Genomic DNA, 19,397 nt, shown 5'->3' with positions numbered 1-19,397 from the left:
CGCATGTACAGGCACCATCCAGATCGGCTGAGGAGGATGGTTATCATCCCCTCTCCACTCATCAAATAATTCAAGCGCTAAGCCTGCTTTAATTTTTGTGGGTTTTTTGCCTCTGCGGCCTAAGTCAGTGGGGTCTTGAGGGGCCAGGAAAATTTGCTTGGCAGGCCAGCTGGGGTCTCCAAATTGGGAGTCAGCCACTGTTGCTTTAATCACAATAAATGCAATGGAATAGAGATAAGGTTTCATGTTTGTGGATTAATTATAAATAGAGTAAAGGGGGGGACCCCTGACCATTAGGTCCAGTCACGAACGACTCTGGGGTGTGGTGCTAATCTCGCTTCACTGGCCGAGGGAGCCGGTGTACAGCTTCCGGGTCATGTGGCCGGTATGACTAAGCCGCTTCTGGTGAAACCAAAGCAGCGCATGGAAACGCCATTTACCTTCCTGCCGGAGCGGTACCTATTTATCTACTTGCACTTTGACATGCTTTCAAACTGCTAGGTTGGCAGGAGCAGGGACTGAGCAACGGGCGCTCACTCCGTCACGGGGATTTGAACTGCTGACCTTCTGATCAGCAAGCCCTAGGCTCTGTGGTTTAGACCACAGTGCCACCCGCGTCCTAATAGATAGGGTAGTCCGCCCTAAACTAAAACTCAGCACCTAGGCGATCTGTATGCTGTGCCATAAGAAGTTTTGTGACCTGTGCGAATTATCCCAACTGTGCAAATCCAAATCACTTATCATTTATCTTACGTTCTTTGAAATGGTTTCCCCTCCCCATTATTCTGCATAATTCTGGTTTTGTTGGCGAAGGAGATGGGCAGGCACTGGAACCCCAGTTTTGCCCGAGGATATTTTATTCAGTATTATTCTGGCTTTTGAAAGTTCATCAGGCATTGCTGCACATTTTCAAGCATGTCTTTACAGCCTCTAGAACTAGAAATTATTTTATTGTTTTTAAAGAAAGCTGGCATTCTTTACCTAGTACCACATTCTGCCGTTTTTCTGCAATCCCTTGGCACACAAATTAAACACACATTCAAAGAATCTCTTTACTGCTTGCTGTGTCACTCTGATTCTTCCTAATCATGCCAGGAAGATTCTTCCATAATATTTTTAAGCAAGGGAAGAGTGAATATGTAAAATGTTATTTCACAGTGATGAGGGCTTTTCAGGAAACATCTCAGAAGTTGACTGCAAAAAGCGTTTACAGACTTTTTGAATGAAATCCATGCAGATTTTACACTCGTGACATTCTGTTTTGTGTTTTGTGTTATTCCAAATGTACTTCTTCATGGAGCAAGAATGTGACATTGGAAGTGGCGCTCAGATTGATATCAGCCAACTCTTTGTTCTCATCTTCAGTTCTAAATTTCTTAGGAACAAATCGGCTTTTATACAAATACTATTTTCCTGAAAAAACATCTGGCCACTGTTAAAGGTCTACTATGATTTAATATATGTTCAGCTTCATTAAGTTAGTTCTGGGTAACATCTACCCGTTTCCCTTCTGAATCTGGAAGAATTCACATATTTGTACCATAGGCACCCCATCTTCCCAAATTCCTTGACCTCTTGATCCATTGGCAACTAAAAGCTTCTAATCTGATGGAATGACTTCTCCTCTGCCACAAACTTCCTGTTTCTGTACTTTTCTTCACTCCTTTAAGTTGAGGTGTTTGGTCTGGCCATCCACCTACTTCAGGGCCAGCCCTAACATTAGGCAAAGAGAGGCAGCTGGTCTGGGGAGCAGATGGTGTGGGATATGAATTGATCAGGATACACAAGTAAATCTTAATGGGTAAATGCAGCCAAAAAAGAGGAGGAGGAGAAAAAGCATGTATAAATCCATAGGATAGGCAAACTCCAGATGTTTTGGGGCTACAACTCCCATCATCCCTGACCACTGGTCCTGTTAGCTAGGGATGATGGGAGTTGTAGTCCCAAAAAACCTGAAGGGCCGAGTTTGCCTATGCCTGGGATATACCGTGCCTTCTAGCAAATATTCAATTAGGGTCCTGCCTCTCTTCTTTGGGTTTGAGGAACTCATATGTTGAGTTGAGTCCTTTGGAAAGAAGAGGCAGGTGAGCAGTAGTGTAGATTATGTTTGGTCTACCTACCGATCTGGAGCAAAATTCTTCTTTAAAGCCAATTCTGTGCTTAATCAGTAGTACTAGGAATATTGTCTGAGTTTGCGGCGGCGGTTGGCAGCATTTGCTGCTCCACCTCAGGTAGAGCTAAATAATGTCAGGCAGGCCCTGAGGATGGTCACTCAGTGCAACTGAGCTGGATAAGACCACCACATTTGGCCATTGACTTGTGAAAGCCACTGTGTGTCCACAACCCCTTAATACAATTGTCTTGAGATGAGGTAGCCTAGCGCACTGTGCACTATTATCAGTTTGTCCGAGGGAGTGCTGGGCACTCTTCCTTATTCTTGGTGTGCGCAATTTGGGAAATGAGTAGTAATGAGGTGCTGGTTGGATTGGATTATCCGCAGCACCAGTGGCAGGTCCACATTGGCTATGACACATAATGAATTGAGCGGGTCTTACCTCCCTGGAGGTGGATTTTGCCACCAGTTCCTGGTATGGACCACTGACCCATTTATCAGCCCTGTCCTGGTAGCAGGCCCCTTTGTGCCCCTTAATTAACCCTGCACAAGACATTCCCCCCAGCTAATTATCCACCTGCAGCCTTTCCTCTTAGGCATCTATTGCAGACTGATGATTCCATATGTGCTGGTCCATTGCTGAGTGACATCATGGTGACAGGTTCACCTGTCAGGATTTCTCAGTAGACTGGGGACCTTCTTCTTGCTACTGCAGCAGCATGTGAAGTCTGGGTATCCACCTGTGTGTGCAGCTCCTTTGTTGTTGTTGTTGTTTAGTCATGTCCGACTCTTTGTGACCCCATGGACCAGAGCACGCCAGGCACTCCTGTCTTCCACTGCCTCCTGCAGTTTGGTCAAACTCATGTTGGTTGCTTTGAAAACACTGTGCAACCATCTCGTCCTCTGTCGTCCCTTCTCCTTGTGCCCTCAATCTTTCCCAACATCAGGGTTTTTTTCCAGGGAGTCTTCTCTTCTCATGAGGTGGCCAAAGTATTGGAGCCTCAGCTTCACAATCTGTCCTGCCAGTGAGCACTCAGGGCTGATTTCCTTCAGAATGGAGAGGTTTGATCTTCTTGCAGCCCATGGGACTCTCAAGAGTCTCCTCCAACACCATAATTCAAAAGCATCAATTCTTCGGCGATCAGCTCCTTTATCGGGGTGCATTAAGCATCCCATCTCCCCCCATTCTGCCTCCCAAAGGTTTTGAGAAAGAAGACCCAGAGATGCAGTATTGTCTCCCTGTGCTGCCGTTGCTTAGCAACACTAGCCTGCTCCCATCTGCATAACCAAAGTGAACAACAGGCAGGTTCTGCAGATGCAAGTGATTAATCTAAAAACTGGGACTTTGGCAGGCCTCATGGTTATCTGGAAGCCCACAAAGAGCTTAACCAAAGCAATCCTTTTTCTTAATGCGCTAGCTTATTGTGTTGGACAGGCAGACACAATGGGTAAATGAAGTTCTCTTACATGGATCTGAATTGGAACTGTTCTGGACCATGCTTCAGGTGCCAGAGAAGATAATAACAGCATTTATGTAGCACTTAGTAGTTTTTACAGCAAACCAGTAACATAGGTATTATTATCCCTGGGTGTCTGAGGCCCATATAGAAATTCAAGAATGTGAGTGACTGCAATTCACAACTGAGCCTTTTAAGTATTCTACTTGTTCCATAGGCCATGCTGTATATATCTGATGCTTGCTGTTAAAACAGCACATGAAAATGTTTGCACATCTGTATTCATATGCAGCACACATAAAGTGATGGGCACAGAGGCATAGGGCTCAATGTTCCTTTATTTCCTGCATCTCTCACTCACAACTAGACCCTGCAGCTCATGTCATAGAATCATGGAATTGTAAAGTTGGAAGGGACCCAAAGGGTCATCTAATCCACCCCCCTCCAGTGCAGGAATGTTGCGTCCTGATTCTTTCTTTGGAAAATAGGGGATATGTAAGAATTGGCCCCTTGCTGCTAATATATCCCTTTAACCCAAACTAACCAGTCACTTCCACAAGCTTGGCTGTGATGTTATTCTATATCAAAAAATATTTTTTTAATCAAAGCTCTCAATCAAGAAAACCTAAATTCAGACATGATTCAAATCAGGTCTGCTACTTATGGAGCTACAGTATATAGGACATTGAAGTCCTGACTGTCAACTTGTTAATGTTATTCTGTTCCTCTCATTTCAAGAGACATTGCCCCCACAAAATTTCAAGCCTAGAAATAGTCCCGGTTTCAATGATAACAAAAAGAGACAATCTAATTGTGCGCATTTTCTGAATTGCAAAATGCTTATTTTTCATTTGTCCATGGATCAAGGGCTGCTAACCATTTTTGGGACCATGATCACACTCACAAACCAGAGAAACTGCAGCACAACTTATTCTCTTGCCCACAACAGAATGCCTGTTTAATGTCTAATTTCAGTATAGGAAATGGGGGAGGGGACCCTGTGGGCATCAGATATGGCCACGGTGGGAAAATGTGTGCCCATGGGCACCATGTTGGTGACCTTTGCTATAGATTGCTTTAATTCTATTTGAAATCTATCAACATCCATGGTGGGGAACCTCAGACCTGGGAGCCAAATGCGGCCCTCTAGACATCTCTGTCTGGCCCTCACGTCTGTCTTGGCCACCCTTCCCAATCCTCCATCCTCAAGTGCTCTTGCCTCTTGATTGACCAGATCAATATATAAGTGCAACTGGGTAGAAGCCTCTAACTCTGGCAAGAGTTACACCTGTTACTCCACCCACTTCTGCCCCTGGCTCCACACCCCTTTGCCACGTGGGCTGAACAAGGTTCCCTACTCTCGCTCCATATGGTAGAATAATTCTGTGTTTATTGCAATGCTTCATCTCTGCATGTTTTAATTATGGAACTGATTTGTGATTGATACAACCACAACATATCAGGACAGAGCAACAACAAAAGCATTCTTCTATTGGGAGGCATGTTTACTGCCATGCTTTGAAGGAACAATTGACAAGCAGATGTCTGATAATTCGCTGAGCTGTATCCAAAAGCATGTTGGCCCTTGTCCAATCGATAGATAGCTCTTGCACAAAGCCAGCATCTCATTATCCAGATAACTGTGCTCGCTTATAAAGAGTAGCAAAAGCAGAGGAAATACAGAAACCAATGTAGATCATTACTCGCATTTGTTTAGGTCTTCTCTCACCCTTTGAAAGGACATTCAGTAATCCTGATTCATAAAAAAGGTTCTGCTGTACATTTATAGACAGCGCCTGGCTTAATAAAACCATATTTTTATGGGTTAGGGTTCATGGGAACTGTAGCTCAGTAACATCTGGGGTACCAAAGGTAAATAAAAAGCCAACCTTGTGTGGCCTAAAACACATACAGTACTCTTCTGCAGTTGACCTTGTGTGATCTAGAACACACCCAGAATGAAACACCTGACATTCTCCTGTAGGAAAACTTGATAAGCTTCTAAGGAACTCCTGGGCAGCTGTAAATCCATTATCTCACATACCGTCTGCCACATGCTACTCAAATGATAAAGCATGGAATGATAAGCGTGGAGTGGTTTATAACTTCCGTGTGTCATTTCAGATGGCTGGATTGCAGGTTGGGCGGAAGATTTATTCCATGAATGAGGATCTGGTGTTCCTGCGCCCATTTCAAGAGGTGGAGACCATCTTGAACCAGTCTTTCTGCTCTCGGAGACCTCTTCGGCTTCTTGTGGCAATCAAGGCAAAAGAGTAAGTCGCCAGAAAAATCCAGGTTGCTCTTGGAAGCTGAATCTGAGCAGTTAATATAATATATATTAATGCCTATCATAATGAAGTCAACGTAAACATTTTACAATTCTACACTCTAGTGCAGTCTTGAGAGCAAACGTACACATTAAACCATGTATTATAAAATCACAACTCATACCTTTCTTTTTATAGTTAATGTTCATTGTATGCCTCATGCGTCAGAGTTAATAACTTTAGCATACAAATGATACTGAATTAAGGATAGCATGAATTTAGCAGTTATGAAAAACTCCCCAGCGTGACATCTCTGCTTCTGGGTGAAAGAGCTTTTAGAGCTGCTGGATTCCATTTTATTCTCATGTGACCTTATGATCCCCCCCCCAATCTGACTGCTGAGCTGTGTTTGTTTGCCTATAGTCACAGAATTCCCCTTAGAATCCAAGCCCAAGACATTACTTAATAAGTGATGAAGAATAACCACATGTGCACAGAAGACCAGTGATGTAACTAAGCAGGACTGTTGTCATCCACATCCCTTTTATTTTTGACAGGATTATCAAAATCCCAGATTGCAGTGAAAAGCTGTGCTTCCAGATTCGGGGAGCAGCACCACCATATGTTCATGCTGTGGGGAGAGGTGAGAAAGGGGGATGTGAAATGAGCTCTGAACACAGAATAGGGGAGCTGTATACAGGTAGCTGAGCTGTATCCTGGAAAACAGGAGTAACCTATAGGATGAGTCATGCCCTGTGTCTTAATTATAACACTAATTGCCTTTTAAAAATATTAATAAGGTGCATTAAAACAAGATGCTATGTAGTGGATTGTGGTAAATTCAACAGTTCACATCAGAGGTGGGGAACTGGACCTACCATATTTTTCGTGCTATAAGACGCACCAGACCACAAGACACACCTAGTTTTTGGAGGAGGAAAACAAGAAAAAAATATTCTGAATCTCAGAAGCCAGAACAGCAAGAGGGATCGCTGCGCAGTGAAAGCAGCAATCCCTCTTGCTGTTCTGGCTTCTGTGATAGCTGCGCAGCCTGCATTCGCTCCATAAGATGCACACACATTTCCCCTTACTTTTTAGGAGGGAAAAAAAGTGAGTCTTATAGAGCAAAAAATACGGTAATTGGTGGGCTGGATCTACATCTGGCCCACCCTCCGTGGGCCATGTGGTGGGTGGGTGGGGCTGTCCACTTGTCAGTCACTTCAAAGGAAGAACTGGGAGTCAACTGTAGGTTTGCTTCCGATACTTTTTTTCTTTGTTTGTGGCCTTGGCTTTAGTTTAATCCAGAGCTGCAAAGAAAGAGTCAGCTGTGCAGCTGCAGCTTGAATTCAAGCTGCAAAGCTTCTTGCCGAAAATTGGACCTTGCATTCAACACCAAATCCAGCACCAACTGCAAGTCACATTTTGGGCAGGGATCAGCTCTACTTGGGAGCTCCTGAGTGGGACAAAATCCTACCAGGGCTTGTATTGGCACCAGAATGCAAGCCCCATTTGCTGGGTAAGCTCATGGCTGGGTGGAGGGCCACTGATGTCAACCTGGCTAAGGGCTTCATCAGATCTGGAGCTGGCCTTGTCAGGCACAGAGGCACCTAGAGGTCAATCCCTACTATTCTGCAATCTCTGCAGCATCGATCCCTACTATTAGCAGGCAATATGCTGCCTTTTTGTTAGTATGCCTGGTATAAATACTGGAAGCCTGGTCTGCTATGTCTGGATAACAGAGCAGGGCCTTTTCGTTGCTCCGCTTCAGGCTCCTTATTCCAGAAAAAGCCGCTGACATTGGAAGGTCTAGATTTGGTTCCCGCTTGCCGCTCCCACCGGTCTTATGATGTGTAAAGCACTGTTGGTAGGAAAGGCAAGGTATAAACTTATTGAATGTAGACAATCTAAAACAAAAAGTAGTTCAGTGTGCAATCCGATGCATGGTCACTCAGAATAAAGTCCCATTGAGTTTCAGATAAATGGATATAGGATTGGCCTTCTAAACAGATTGTAGGATCGTTTGTAAAAGAACTAACCTTTCTCCCTCCCTTTTGGGGGAAAGGTCTGTAGCTCAGGGGTAGAAAAGAGGGTCCCAGGTCCAATCCCGGACATATTTTGTTAGGGGTGGAAATGTTCCTTGCCTGAAAGTCTAGAGAGGTCTGACTCGGTATAATACAGCTTACACTAGAAGAACCTAAGAGGAGCCAATGGCCCATCTAGGGTTGCTTCAGAAAATCTGTCATATCCGCTACTCACTTGACCAGAAATAGCTTGTTTATTTATTGCTTACTCTGTAGCCTTGCTTTCTAAACCCCTCTCCTGTCCACCTTTCTTAAGGATCAGAAGCAAGCGCCGTGGGCCTTCACCCAGGGCAGTGTGTCTTGAAAGTGAGCGGGAATAACGTGATGAATGAAAATTACACTGAGGTTCTGGAGCACTTTGCGGCATACAGGAACAGGCAGCAGGAATATCTGGTGAGAAACTGGTTAGGGAGGTAGTTGTTTTCTTACAATACTTCTAGAGGGTAAGAAAACACTGTATCATGCTCTTGTGCAACTGTTTTGCTGAATAAGTGTGCTTTGAACTTACATCCCCTCATCAACGAGGGAGGGTGCTTAGAATTCACATGAAAGCAGAACTTTCCAAATTTATCTTAGCCTCAGATATTCCTGTTCGGGCGGCAAAAAGCTGCTTCTGTCTAGTTAGCAGGGACAACCCCAAGTACTAAATTAGATTTGGTTCTGAGACCTGAACACTCCCCATTATAAAATCTCTTTACTTTTGTTGTATCCAAGTTTTAAAAGCAGAGCTCTCTCCTCTAGATGCTAACATTCTTCTGCTCTTTATATTTCTTAGTAATTGACTCCACTCCCATCCCTCTTAAACCAAAAACAGTGCTGTGGCTCTAAATATGGGTAGACTAAATTTACCCAATAGGCTAGTGTTTCCCAAACATTGGGGAATCCCAACAAAAAATGTCATATTTGGGCTTTTCTGGACAATCCCCTCAAGCCTATCTCTATTCACTGAGGACCAAAATAGATGATATCTGAAATACCTGTATGCATTTAATGCCACTGACTTTTGTTATTTGAAGAGAAGCCACAGGGGGAAGTGTTCAAGATTGGGACTGTGGCATGGGGTGGGGCATTTGTCTTGGGTGTGGTGGGGGTTTAACCCCTATTTTTCCATGCTACAGGCAAAATGAAAGTATATCCCCCCTACAGCTGCTATTGCCCATATCAGGTTCCCTCTGGGGCAAACAGCAGCATTGGAGGGAGGCAGTTTTCATCAGGACCACAGGATGAAGAAAAAGCAGTCCGCAAATAGAAGACTGGAACTGATGAGTAGAGGGAAAATTCTTTAGAGTGATGGGGGATAATGCAATGCCTCTTTACTTGTTGCACTCTGGTGGACTCTGATCTGAAAGACAGGTCCCAATCCCTACTCAGGCACAGCTTTGCAGGACCACTCTAGTTCTCTGCTTCACTTCCTCATCTGTAAAGTCATAGTCCCACAGAATTAATGTAAAGATGACCAGGTTAAAACACTATACAGTGGTACCTCGGGTTACATACGCTTCAGGTTACAGATGCTTCAGGTTAAAGACTCCGCTAACCCAGAAATACCTCGGGTTAAGAACTTTGCTTCAGGATGAGAACAGAAATCGCATGATGGTGGTGTGGTGGCAGCAGGAGGCCCCATTAGCTAAAGTGGTGCTTCAGGTTAAGAACAGTTTCAGGTTAAGAACGGACCTCTGGAACGAATTAAGTACTTAACCTGAGGTACCACTGTATTAGAAAGAAAGAAAATAAATGTATCCCAGCCTTCAGTAGTACCTTCTCAATGATGCTGCTGTTCTAAACAAAATGAGTGTGCAGCGTCATGCTGGAAGCAGCTACACACATCTGTTCCACCTTGCGTCCACAATGAAATGAAATGGACATGTGCAGCTGTTTTAAATATAACGTAGTACATGCTTAATCTGTTACATCTGAAGCACGACGGTGAGTATTGCATGTTGTGATTGCACAATGCAAGAAGTGGCTGGAAGAAGGACTGAAGAACAGAGAGATAATTTTCAGGTTGCCAAAATGTATTTTAAGAACCACTCCTCCCACCCCACCCCACGCCAAATATGTTTACATAAATAGAGTGGGAGCTTTTACTTTATAACAGTAAAAGGAGCTCACAGAAGAGGGAGGAGTCATCAAAACAGCTATTTTCCTCCATCACAAGGCTCTCTCTCCATCCGCTATATTAAAAAGGGATATCATGGTACTGTCAGGGTCAAACCAGACAATGCATTAAGCACCTCTATGCACTTAATGAGCCAGACTTGTTATTTGAATAGCAGCCATGGGTGGAGGGAGGGGAATTGAAATAGTTGCAGAGGGAAGGTGAGGTGGATCTGGACTGTGGAATGTTGGGAGTGGGGATTTAACCCTTTCTATTAGTCCAGGCCTCCTTTTTTGCTGCAAAGGTCATGTTAGAATCTCTACACAGTTTTGGCCCAGAGTATCTTAAGGGCTGCCTTTTCCCATATGAATCTGCTCAGTTATTAAGATCATCATCTGAGGCTTTGCTTCACATCCTGCTTCAGTATGAGGCATGGTCGGTAGTCATGTGGGACCAGGCCTTATCAGCAGTACCACCCAGGTTGTGGAACTCCCTCCCCGTGGAGGTTCATGTGGTCCCCATATTGTAAGCCTTTCACAGAGCTGTGAAGACTGTTCCTTTTCCACCGGGTGTTTGATCTTGAGAAATTCTGGCTCTATGTTGGTGGGGTTGTGGTTGCTCTGTTCAGATGTTCTTTCTAACTATATGGATTTCAGATGATTTAAATGAGATTTTCTCACATTTTCTGGTCCTGTTTATCATTCTTCTCCTCTGCCTGATGTTCATCATCACCCCCATTGGCCATCCATCATTGGCCATACTCATCTCATTATTGGCCATGCTCGTCCAGAACATCTGGAGGCTGCTGATACCTGTAAATCCATCCAAAAGCTAATGTGCAGTGAAACTTGGGAGAATGTCTCTCTGACATCCCTTCTTTCTTTGGAAGGGTTTTTATCAATGGGTGTACCGAACGCATGAAGACGCTGAAGAGGACAGAGCTCGGCAGTCAGCTTCCAACTCATACCTGAATGGAAGTCATTCTGAATCTTGTAAAGGAGATCTCCTTACAATCGAGCAAAATGATCCCCTTAGTGACAGCCAGCAAGACGAAGGTAAGACATTCCCTGCCAGTGAGGGAAATGATCTAGGAAGTGATCCGTAGCTGTCCTCTGATGGGGTTGGGGTGGGGAGGGATAGCTTGGTGATGCAAAAGGCCTCCTGGCCCCACTTCTTAGAAATGATCTCAAATAGTAGGTCTATAAAAGACTTTCCTGAGACCTTGAAAAGCCACTGCCATCTGAAGTACTGGGCTAGATAGACTAATGACCTGGTTCATTATAATGCAGTTTTATATTTTTGTATGATGCATCAGTAGAATAGGAGCTAGATGTGCCTTTCTGCTAAGGCAAGGTGACGGAGACAATAATTTATACCTGAATCACTGTGGATGTTTAATTTGGAACAGGGGTTCTTTCCTTGTCTTCAGCAGACAGTCTTCAAGGGTTGCCATTCAACCCTTGCCTATTACAGGGACTGGAGACTGGGCATTTCCCCGGACTGTGCCAGTTTCCTGCTATGTGCTATACAAGTGTGAGTCAATGGGTGGGGAATCTGGTAGATCACTCAGGAGGCCGCAAGGAGAAGCCTATGTGCAGAACTTCATTCCTGCATCTCCTCCTTTGTGGTCTCTCACACTAGTTTCATATATACAAACTTTGTCTCCAGAACAGTACATCTGTTTTTATCGACCTCTTTAGCTGTGCACTAGAGAAAATCACTGAGCCCCTGGATGCAGTGTGATAGGGAAATTGACTTGGCAGCTGCAATGTCAAGCCACAAACCCGACATAATTATACAGTGCCTTTGCTTGTGGTTGGCATATATCACACTGGGCAATGTTTTTATTTTACATTTTACTGAATTACTTGTATCCCTTGTGCCACGTAGGATGCCAGCTCAGTCGTTCTCTCAACTTGTTACCCCAAATTGCATGTGACTGACTTCTAGCTAAACTGTGGGATTCTTAATGAGAATGTTATTGAGAAAAGGGGATTGTGGGATTCTATTTACTGACAATGCTATATTTGGCTGAAGCTATAACACGGGGACTGACCAAGATGGCAAGAGATGAGAGTATTAAGACATCTGAGTCCCATTTGATATTTTGCCTATGTAGCTTCTCTTTGAAAGGAAGTATGCTTTACTTAGCCCAACTTTCCCCTCTGGGTTATTGTGAAGATAAAACTGGGTATAGCATTGAGACCTTGAGTTTCTTCAAGCAGGAGTGGGATGCAAATATAAATAAAATTAATACCTTAATAGGACGTTGCATAGCACCGTATTTCAGCAAAATAATGAATGAAATAAAACGTGCTTTAAAATTGAGACTGAGTGTTTGCTCAATAGGATTCTAAGAGGTCTGAGAACCGACCCCACCAGTGTCTAGTACTACCTGTCAGTGTCGCCCCCTCTCCCAAGACATTACAAGACCTGCTCAGTCAAAATTGCTTTTGATGGCTTATAATTGGCAGAAGCATCACTGCCAGAATTTCAAGTAATTTTGTTGACTGAGCAGAAGCGAGGAGGGCTGTTAAAGTTCATCAGTGATAATCACGTTTTTAAAAGCTTTTGAATATTCATATTTGCATTGTGTGCTCTTGGCTGACTCGCAGTGCGATGGCATGTGCTTTGGCTGAATGATTGACAGTGTAATCCTAATCGTGCCTGTTCAGAAATGAGCCCCATGGAGTTCAGTGGTACTCGCTCTCAAATAAGTATTCATATAACAGGGATAGCATTGTAGTCCCTGACAAATGTTTTAAACATCCACCTCCCAAACATCCCAGGTTTCATGAGGCCAGAGATTATGGGAATTGTACTTCATATACATACACACACCTTTACTGTGGCCTTTGACATCTGAGATGTGTAGTTTTGTGACCCACCCTCTTCCTGTGACTGTAATTTGTTGTAGAGTTGGAAGGGACCCTGAGGGTCAAGTCCTCCTTTGTGCTAAGTGGACACACTCATGAGATGGAGTGGTTTTATTTTTTATTTTTAATGAACTCAGTAAGATCGCAGTGTTCATAAATGCCAAGAGGGCCTTTTAATTATGGCATGTTCTCACTCCTCCTTTGTCATAATGGCTTTTTGTGCTGCTTCAGGGATTCTGAGAATTTTTTTGATATGCTACAGCTTGTGCTCTTGTGGTGTAGCCAGTGTGGTGTAGTGGTTAAGAGCGATAGACACGTAATCTGGGGAACCAGGTTCATGTCTCCGCTCCTCCACATGCAGCTGCTGGGTGACCTTGGGCTAGTCACACTTCTTTGAAGTCTCTCAGCCCCACTCACCTCACAGAGTGTTTGTTGTGGGGGAGGAAGGGAAAGGAGAATGTTAGCCGCTTTGAGACTCCTGAAGGGGAGTGAAAGGCGGGATATCAAATCCAAACTCTTCTTCTTCTCCATCTCTGTGCTCTTCTAATGACTGAACTTTGGTTTGCAGAATTGGCCCTTCAGACTTTTGACTCCCCGTTAATCATCAGAGAAGACACTCCTCTTATTAGCTTAACGGTGGACAATGTTCACCTGGAACATGGCGTCGTGTATGAATACGTCAGCACTGCTGGGATCAGGAGCTTTGTCCTGGAGAAGATCATTGAGCCCAAGGGGTCCTTCAGCCTCACAGCAAAGGTTTATACCATTCGGTGTTACTCTTTAATGCATCAACCAGGCATCCACTACTTTTCCCTGTCCCTGAAGCTCAGTAGTTACAAATGTATATAGAAATGTGTTAAATTAAAATCCAGTTGCAACGAAAAAGGACCCTTTGTTGATGGGCGACAATCTAATGGGAGATGGTGTACAATGAGTTAAAGAAAATCTTTAAACTTACCTTTCCTTAGAAATCAGAAAGAAACATTTCTTCTAGGTGTAATTGCGAATGAATTGCCTAAGAAAGCCCACAACCTATTCTTATATGCAACAGCCAGCAGCAAGGATAGTATATGCAAGAAGTTGGAAATTAAGAGAAATCCCAGGGAAAGGACAACGGATATGCAAACTAATTGAATATGCCTAGCTTGCCAGTATGACATCTGAAATAAGAAACCAAGATGACAAATTAACAATGAGTGAGTGGGAGTACCTAGGGGGATATTTATTGGACCTTAAATATGACTTCCCGGTTAGGGGGTGCTTTGTGACCAACAGTTGACATTATAAAAGATAAGAAAGTGTGGAAAATTAGGTGAAGAACTAGTGTATATGCAGCCAAATAATATGTATAAAGAACTGTCATGAAACGCTGGGTGGGATATCAAATAGATTTATTGTATATAGTATGGAAAAGAAGATGTAACTGTAAAACTAAAGAAACTAAAAAAATAGTCAGATGGCTGCAGAGATGTTGAGACTCACTTGCTGCAGATTGCAGCTGGCAAAGATTTTTTTTAAACAGTGGCGGGGGGGGGGGCACATACCAGAGAAAAACCTGTCATCCAACACCTCATTACTACATTATGGTTAGTCAACCCCCACCTCTTCCAAAACATTCTTAGAAATCTGTCTACTTTCCACAGAAACAGCAGGCTTTCCCTCTCACTTTTTGTGGAATGAGGGTTCCACAAAAACAAAGAACAAAATTGGAGTCACCACTTGCGTTACAATTTACCTTTCCAAAGTGTTCCCTTGAAATATGCCAGGAAGCATGTCTGCCTGCCTACTTGTCATTTCTGCCTTTGCAATTGTGCAATCCTGGCTGATGTATTTCCAATGTTTCATCTGCTTAGAGGTTTGTGGCCTGGTGTTCCAACCAAGCAAGGTAATTGTTTTCTAATGCTTTAGATTTTGGAGGCCTTTGCTACAGATGACAGCTTCTTTGTGAGGAACTGCAGAAGGCTTATGTCCCTCAGCAATGCTGTGGTCACCATGCCACAATATGAGTGCCGGCAGATTTGCGACACAAAGTTGGAGAGCATCAGCAGAAGGGTTGCCAGCTATCAAGAGGTGAGATCATTGTGCATAACAACATCAGGACACTGCAGCATAAATGGCCTCGGTCCATTTATGAAGGAGCGTCTCCACCCCCATCGTTCTGCCCGGACACTGAGGTCCAGTGCCGAGGGCCTTCTGGCGGTTCCCTCGCTGCGAGAAGCCAAGTTACAGGGAACCAGGCAGAGGGCCTTCTCAGTAGTGGCAGCAGCCCTGTGGAACTCCTTCCCACCAAATGTCAAAGAGAAAAACAACTACCAGACTTTTAGAAGACATCTGAAGGCGGCCCTGTTTAGGGAAGCTTTTAGTGTTTAATAGACTATTGTATTTTAATATTTTGTTGGAAGCCGCCCAGAGTGGTTGGGGAAACCCAGCCAGATGGGCGGGGGTATAAATAATAAATTATTATTATTATTATTATTATTATTATTATTATTATTATTATTATTATGCTTTTAGATTTTAAATCCCCTTTTAAGGAGGTTGGCTGGGTGTAGGTGCACATTATGTTATGTGTTTTAAACTTTTAGATGGCTTTCTGGTTTTATTGAGATTGCAGACTAATGTCACTGTCTGATTGTGAAACACTTGCACCATATCCAGTTAAGGGCCTTCTTCACACAGAAGCAGGCTTTCCAATCCAACAGCTCAGACTGGATGCACACAGCTCATTTTACAAAGCCAAGATATGATGCCTGCAGATCAGACAGGAAGCAGGAGTAAGGGGATCCTATCTACCCTCCTCAACAAATAGCTGATTAGTGGGATTCTGGTTTTTTTAAAAAATTGGGGGGGGAAATATGAGTAGCACATATCCAGAACCCACAGCTTTATTCACAGTCTTTTGGATCAGAGCCCCAGTTTACATTATGGGATGTAAGCATTCACCTGCTATCATGGATAGCATTTCTACATCATTTCTGGGCTCTCCTGTTCACAGAATTGTGAACATCTTGAAGCATACAATACATAGATTTATGTAGTTATTAAGGAAATACATTTTCTGTGAATTATTGGAAAGAGGGCCACCGAGATAATTTTTTTTCTTTTGTGGGTGGAGGTGGTGATGGAAATAAGAAAAAAAAGGAGCAGCTGTGGTAGGTAGTTCGATTTATTTATAAGTGCATAAACCCAGGGGCAAGTAGTTTGTGGATTAGTGTGCTAGTACCATTGAAACATTTTTCTTCTTTCCCTAGTTTGCAGATGAGTTGAAAACCAAGGTGAGCCCATCCTTCAAACGAGCCACAACGGAACTTCACCCTCTGAGCAGCATGGATTTCTGCCCCACCAACTGCCACATTAACCTCATGGAAGTGTCGTATCCCAAAAACACTACCTCGGTGGCTAGGTCGTTCAGCATTCGCATTGGACGGAAGCCTTCTATTATCGGCCTCGATCCAGAACAAGGTGCTCACTATCTCTTAAGAACTTTGCATACCCATTGGAGCAACACCCAAGCTGTTGTTCAAGACCAAATTCAAGAAGAATGCTTCTACTAAGATGCCTGGTCCCCTTTGAAGTTTTTATGAGAACATCTGACTCTGTCATAGGACACAGCATAATAGTGGGAAAGGGTGGGTGGGGATGAACATAACTATCATGCTGCACATGACAGCCAAGCAGCCTTAAGCAAATTCCCCCCTTTTTCTGTATAGAAGGGATGGCTTATTGACTGGGAATGAAACCTGAAAGACTTAACAGGAGATCCATCACCTTGAAAATATGTTATGGCTGCAAGGCTTGGCAGCTGTAAATTGCAATTGAACAAGAGTGGTCTTCCACTGGTGTCTGTGCTAAAACAATATGTTGTTTTGAGGCAATTTATGATAATACAAGAAGCAGCTGAGATACTGGCAACAGGGAAAGGAAGGCCAAGGGTCTAGGACTAGCTCATGGTTGCTGTTCTTCCTCCAGTATTTACAGAATTTGACAGGCTTGAGTACAGCTATTGACCTGCTGATAATTCCAGATAAGTAAATAAATTCCATAAGCATAGTTCTAACCTTTAGTTAAATTTTAAAGGATTGCTCTACGATGACTACAAAGGGTCTTCTGGGGCAGGGAAATTCTTCGTAATTCCTTATTTGTCACTTATATCTTCCCCCTTTTGGAAAACAGTTCAATAAATAACATATAAAAGAATTTGAGGTTGCTCCTTAAAAGAAGCTTTAAAGACAAGTGCTTTCGTAACCAGCATTTTTAAATGTTTAACAGGAAGCTTAAATCCAGTCTCATATACTCAGCACTGCATAGCCAGCATGGCTGCACCATCATGGAGATGTTTGGCGCCAGAAAATGGGGACCTCAACCCACATGGACAATATGATGGTTGCTTTGGCCAAGAGAATGGAGGAACTACTCAGGAGGAGAGAGGTCTCACCTTTCTGTTGAAGCAAGAAGATCGGGAGATACAGGACTCATACTTGCAGCTCTTCAACAAACTAGAAGTAGCAGTTAAAGAAATGAAACAATACGTCTTTCAGATAAATAAGTGAGTTGGTTAACATCTTGCCTTTAGAAATCTTTGTGCTCAATCGGGGGGAGGAGAGAATTAAAGTTATGATTGAATTATAACTCTCAATGCCCTACTCAATGCCTTAGAGCAGGGGTGATGCAGAGCCTCCGATTAAGGTTTTAAAAGCATGGGGAGGTTCACAGAGCGCCAGCCTACAGGTGTCCCCATGTATGTATAGCAGAGATTACAGTTCTGGCTCCTGGAGCCCTTGGCTGGTTTTTCTTCTTACCATGATACATTCTACACCTCCAGGCTTTTGTCCACCATTACTGAACCCACGGCAGCAGGATTATGTGAGCCTCCCTCCATGGAGGAGATGCCCGCCACATCCTTGGTCTCGGAAGAGAGCGATATTGACAAAGTCGAGCATGGGATGAAGAAGGTTTGTTTCAAAGTGTCTGAGGAGGACCAGGAAGATTCGGGACACGATACAATGAGTTACAGAGACTCATACAGGTGGGTTCAGTGAGGCGCACTGCTCAGAAGCCATTTCACTTGGATACTGAGAAGATTATGCATCCATGTATGAATCACATACTGCTCATAAAATTTGTGGTATCAAGAATGCTCATGTTCTTCTGCTTGATGGCTTAATCTAGTAGCAGACTTGGGTAATGGAGTACCAATCAGGAAGTGAAAAAAGAACCACCCCAAAATAAGTTTTTTGCATCCTTGGAGAACCTCCAGAAGTATATTTGTAAAATAAAAGAAAAATTATAGAGAGCGAGAGAGCAGAGACAGAGAAGAAAGCCCCTTGGCACCAAGATCCTAAGAGCATACAGGGTGATGATGGTAGTTGAGAGAAAGAGAAATGTCTAAACTGCCTGAGCCCCTGACAAGTTATGAAAAGGGTCATAGAAAGAGGGGTGATTAGGGTTTCAGATGTGTGACCCAGGGACTCCTGACAGCTTGTTATAACTATCCTTGAGAAGAGAGATTGTGAGTTGGGTGGAAGGAATGTGGGCCATGAGATCTAAAAACTCCCCATAACCACCCACTCTATACATGAGGTTTCAGAAGGACAGCAAAGCAAAAGGATTCATTTCCCTTTTTTCATCCTCCAGAATGGCACCCGCCCCGCAAAGCTATGAAATGCTCAAATTTGGGGCCAGCAGACTGTATGGCACAGCCGGGGGGAAATCCCTGGGGAGCAGGGGAAAATTCACCCTTTTTTCTCTTTCCGACACCTGAAATTTCCCTTTCCAAAGAGATCTGAGCAGCAGTTCTATCTGACTATGCTACAGAATTTTATTGCAGGTTCTAGTTGTTAATGAATGCATTTGAGAACATGCACTAAGCTAGAAGCAGAGGCGGTTTTATGGTAGTCCCATCGGTTCACCCACACTGGGTGCTGGTACTGCAGGGGGCACCGCAACAATGATGTAGAATGGAGCATGAAAGGTGGGGTGGGGGTGGGGGTGCCAAATTTTAGCATCACACAGGGCACCACTGAAATTTGAGAACTCAAAGTCCACTACTGCTAGAACTGCTTATCACATGCAAGATGATGCCTTTTTGGCTGGCCCACTTCTCTATGTCATCACAAGAGAAATGTTTGTTGCACCACAATCTATGAATCAATTCCAGGAAATGTTAATGATGGCTAAATTAGGAGATTAGTCACAGGTAAGTAAAGGTAAAGGGACCCCTGACCATTAGGTCCAGTCATGACCGACTCTGGGGTTGCGGCGCTCATCTCGCTTTATTGGCCAAGGGAGCTTCCGGATCATGTGACCAACTTCCGGGTCATGTACAGCTTCCGGGTCATGTCACCAGCATGACTAAGCCGCTTCTGGCTAACCAGAGCAGCGCACAGAAACGCCGTTTACCTTCCCGCCAGAGCGGTACCTATTTATCTACTTGGTAACCTTTATTAAATTGTGTCCTTTGTTTCTTTAAATTGTGTCCTTTTTCTTATAGATATAGACACCTGCC

The 19,397-nt window shown here is 43.7% G+C and overlaps 1 protein-coding gene across 1 annotated transcript in view; it reads left to right on the top strand.

Annotated features, from left to right (window-relative positions):
* Positions 1–19,397, top strand: part of PREX1 (phosphatidylinositol-3,4,5-trisphosphate dependent Rac exchange factor 1) — a 223,706-nt gene that overhangs the window by 183,130 nt on the left and 21,179 nt on the right. Inside the window, exons 18-26 of the mRNA XM_053394201.1 lie at positions 5,695–5,843; positions 6,395–6,480; positions 8,175–8,311; positions 10,906–11,071; positions 13,461–13,648; positions 14,801–14,962; positions 16,144–16,354; positions 17,162–17,438; positions 17,715–17,918. Of these exons, the coding sequence (XP_053250176.1) occupies positions 5,695–5,843; positions 6,395–6,480; positions 8,175–8,311; positions 10,906–11,071; positions 13,461–13,648; positions 14,801–14,962; positions 16,144–16,354; positions 17,162–17,438; positions 17,715–17,918 (1,580 nt within the window). The remainder of the gene's footprint in view (positions 1–5,694; positions 5,844–6,394; positions 6,481–8,174; positions 8,312–10,905; positions 11,072–13,460; positions 13,649–14,800; positions 14,963–16,143; positions 16,355–17,161; positions 17,439–17,714; positions 17,919–19,397) is intronic.

The sequence above is a fragment of the Podarcis raffonei genome, chromosome 6 (genome assembly GCF_027172205.1).
Source record: "Podarcis raffonei isolate rPodRaf1 chromosome 6, rPodRaf1.pri, whole genome shotgun sequence".
Taxonomy (NCBI): domain Eukaryota; kingdom Metazoa; phylum Chordata; class Lepidosauria; order Squamata; family Lacertidae; genus Podarcis; species Podarcis raffonei.
This window is presented reverse-complemented; position numbering and strand designations above follow the sequence as displayed.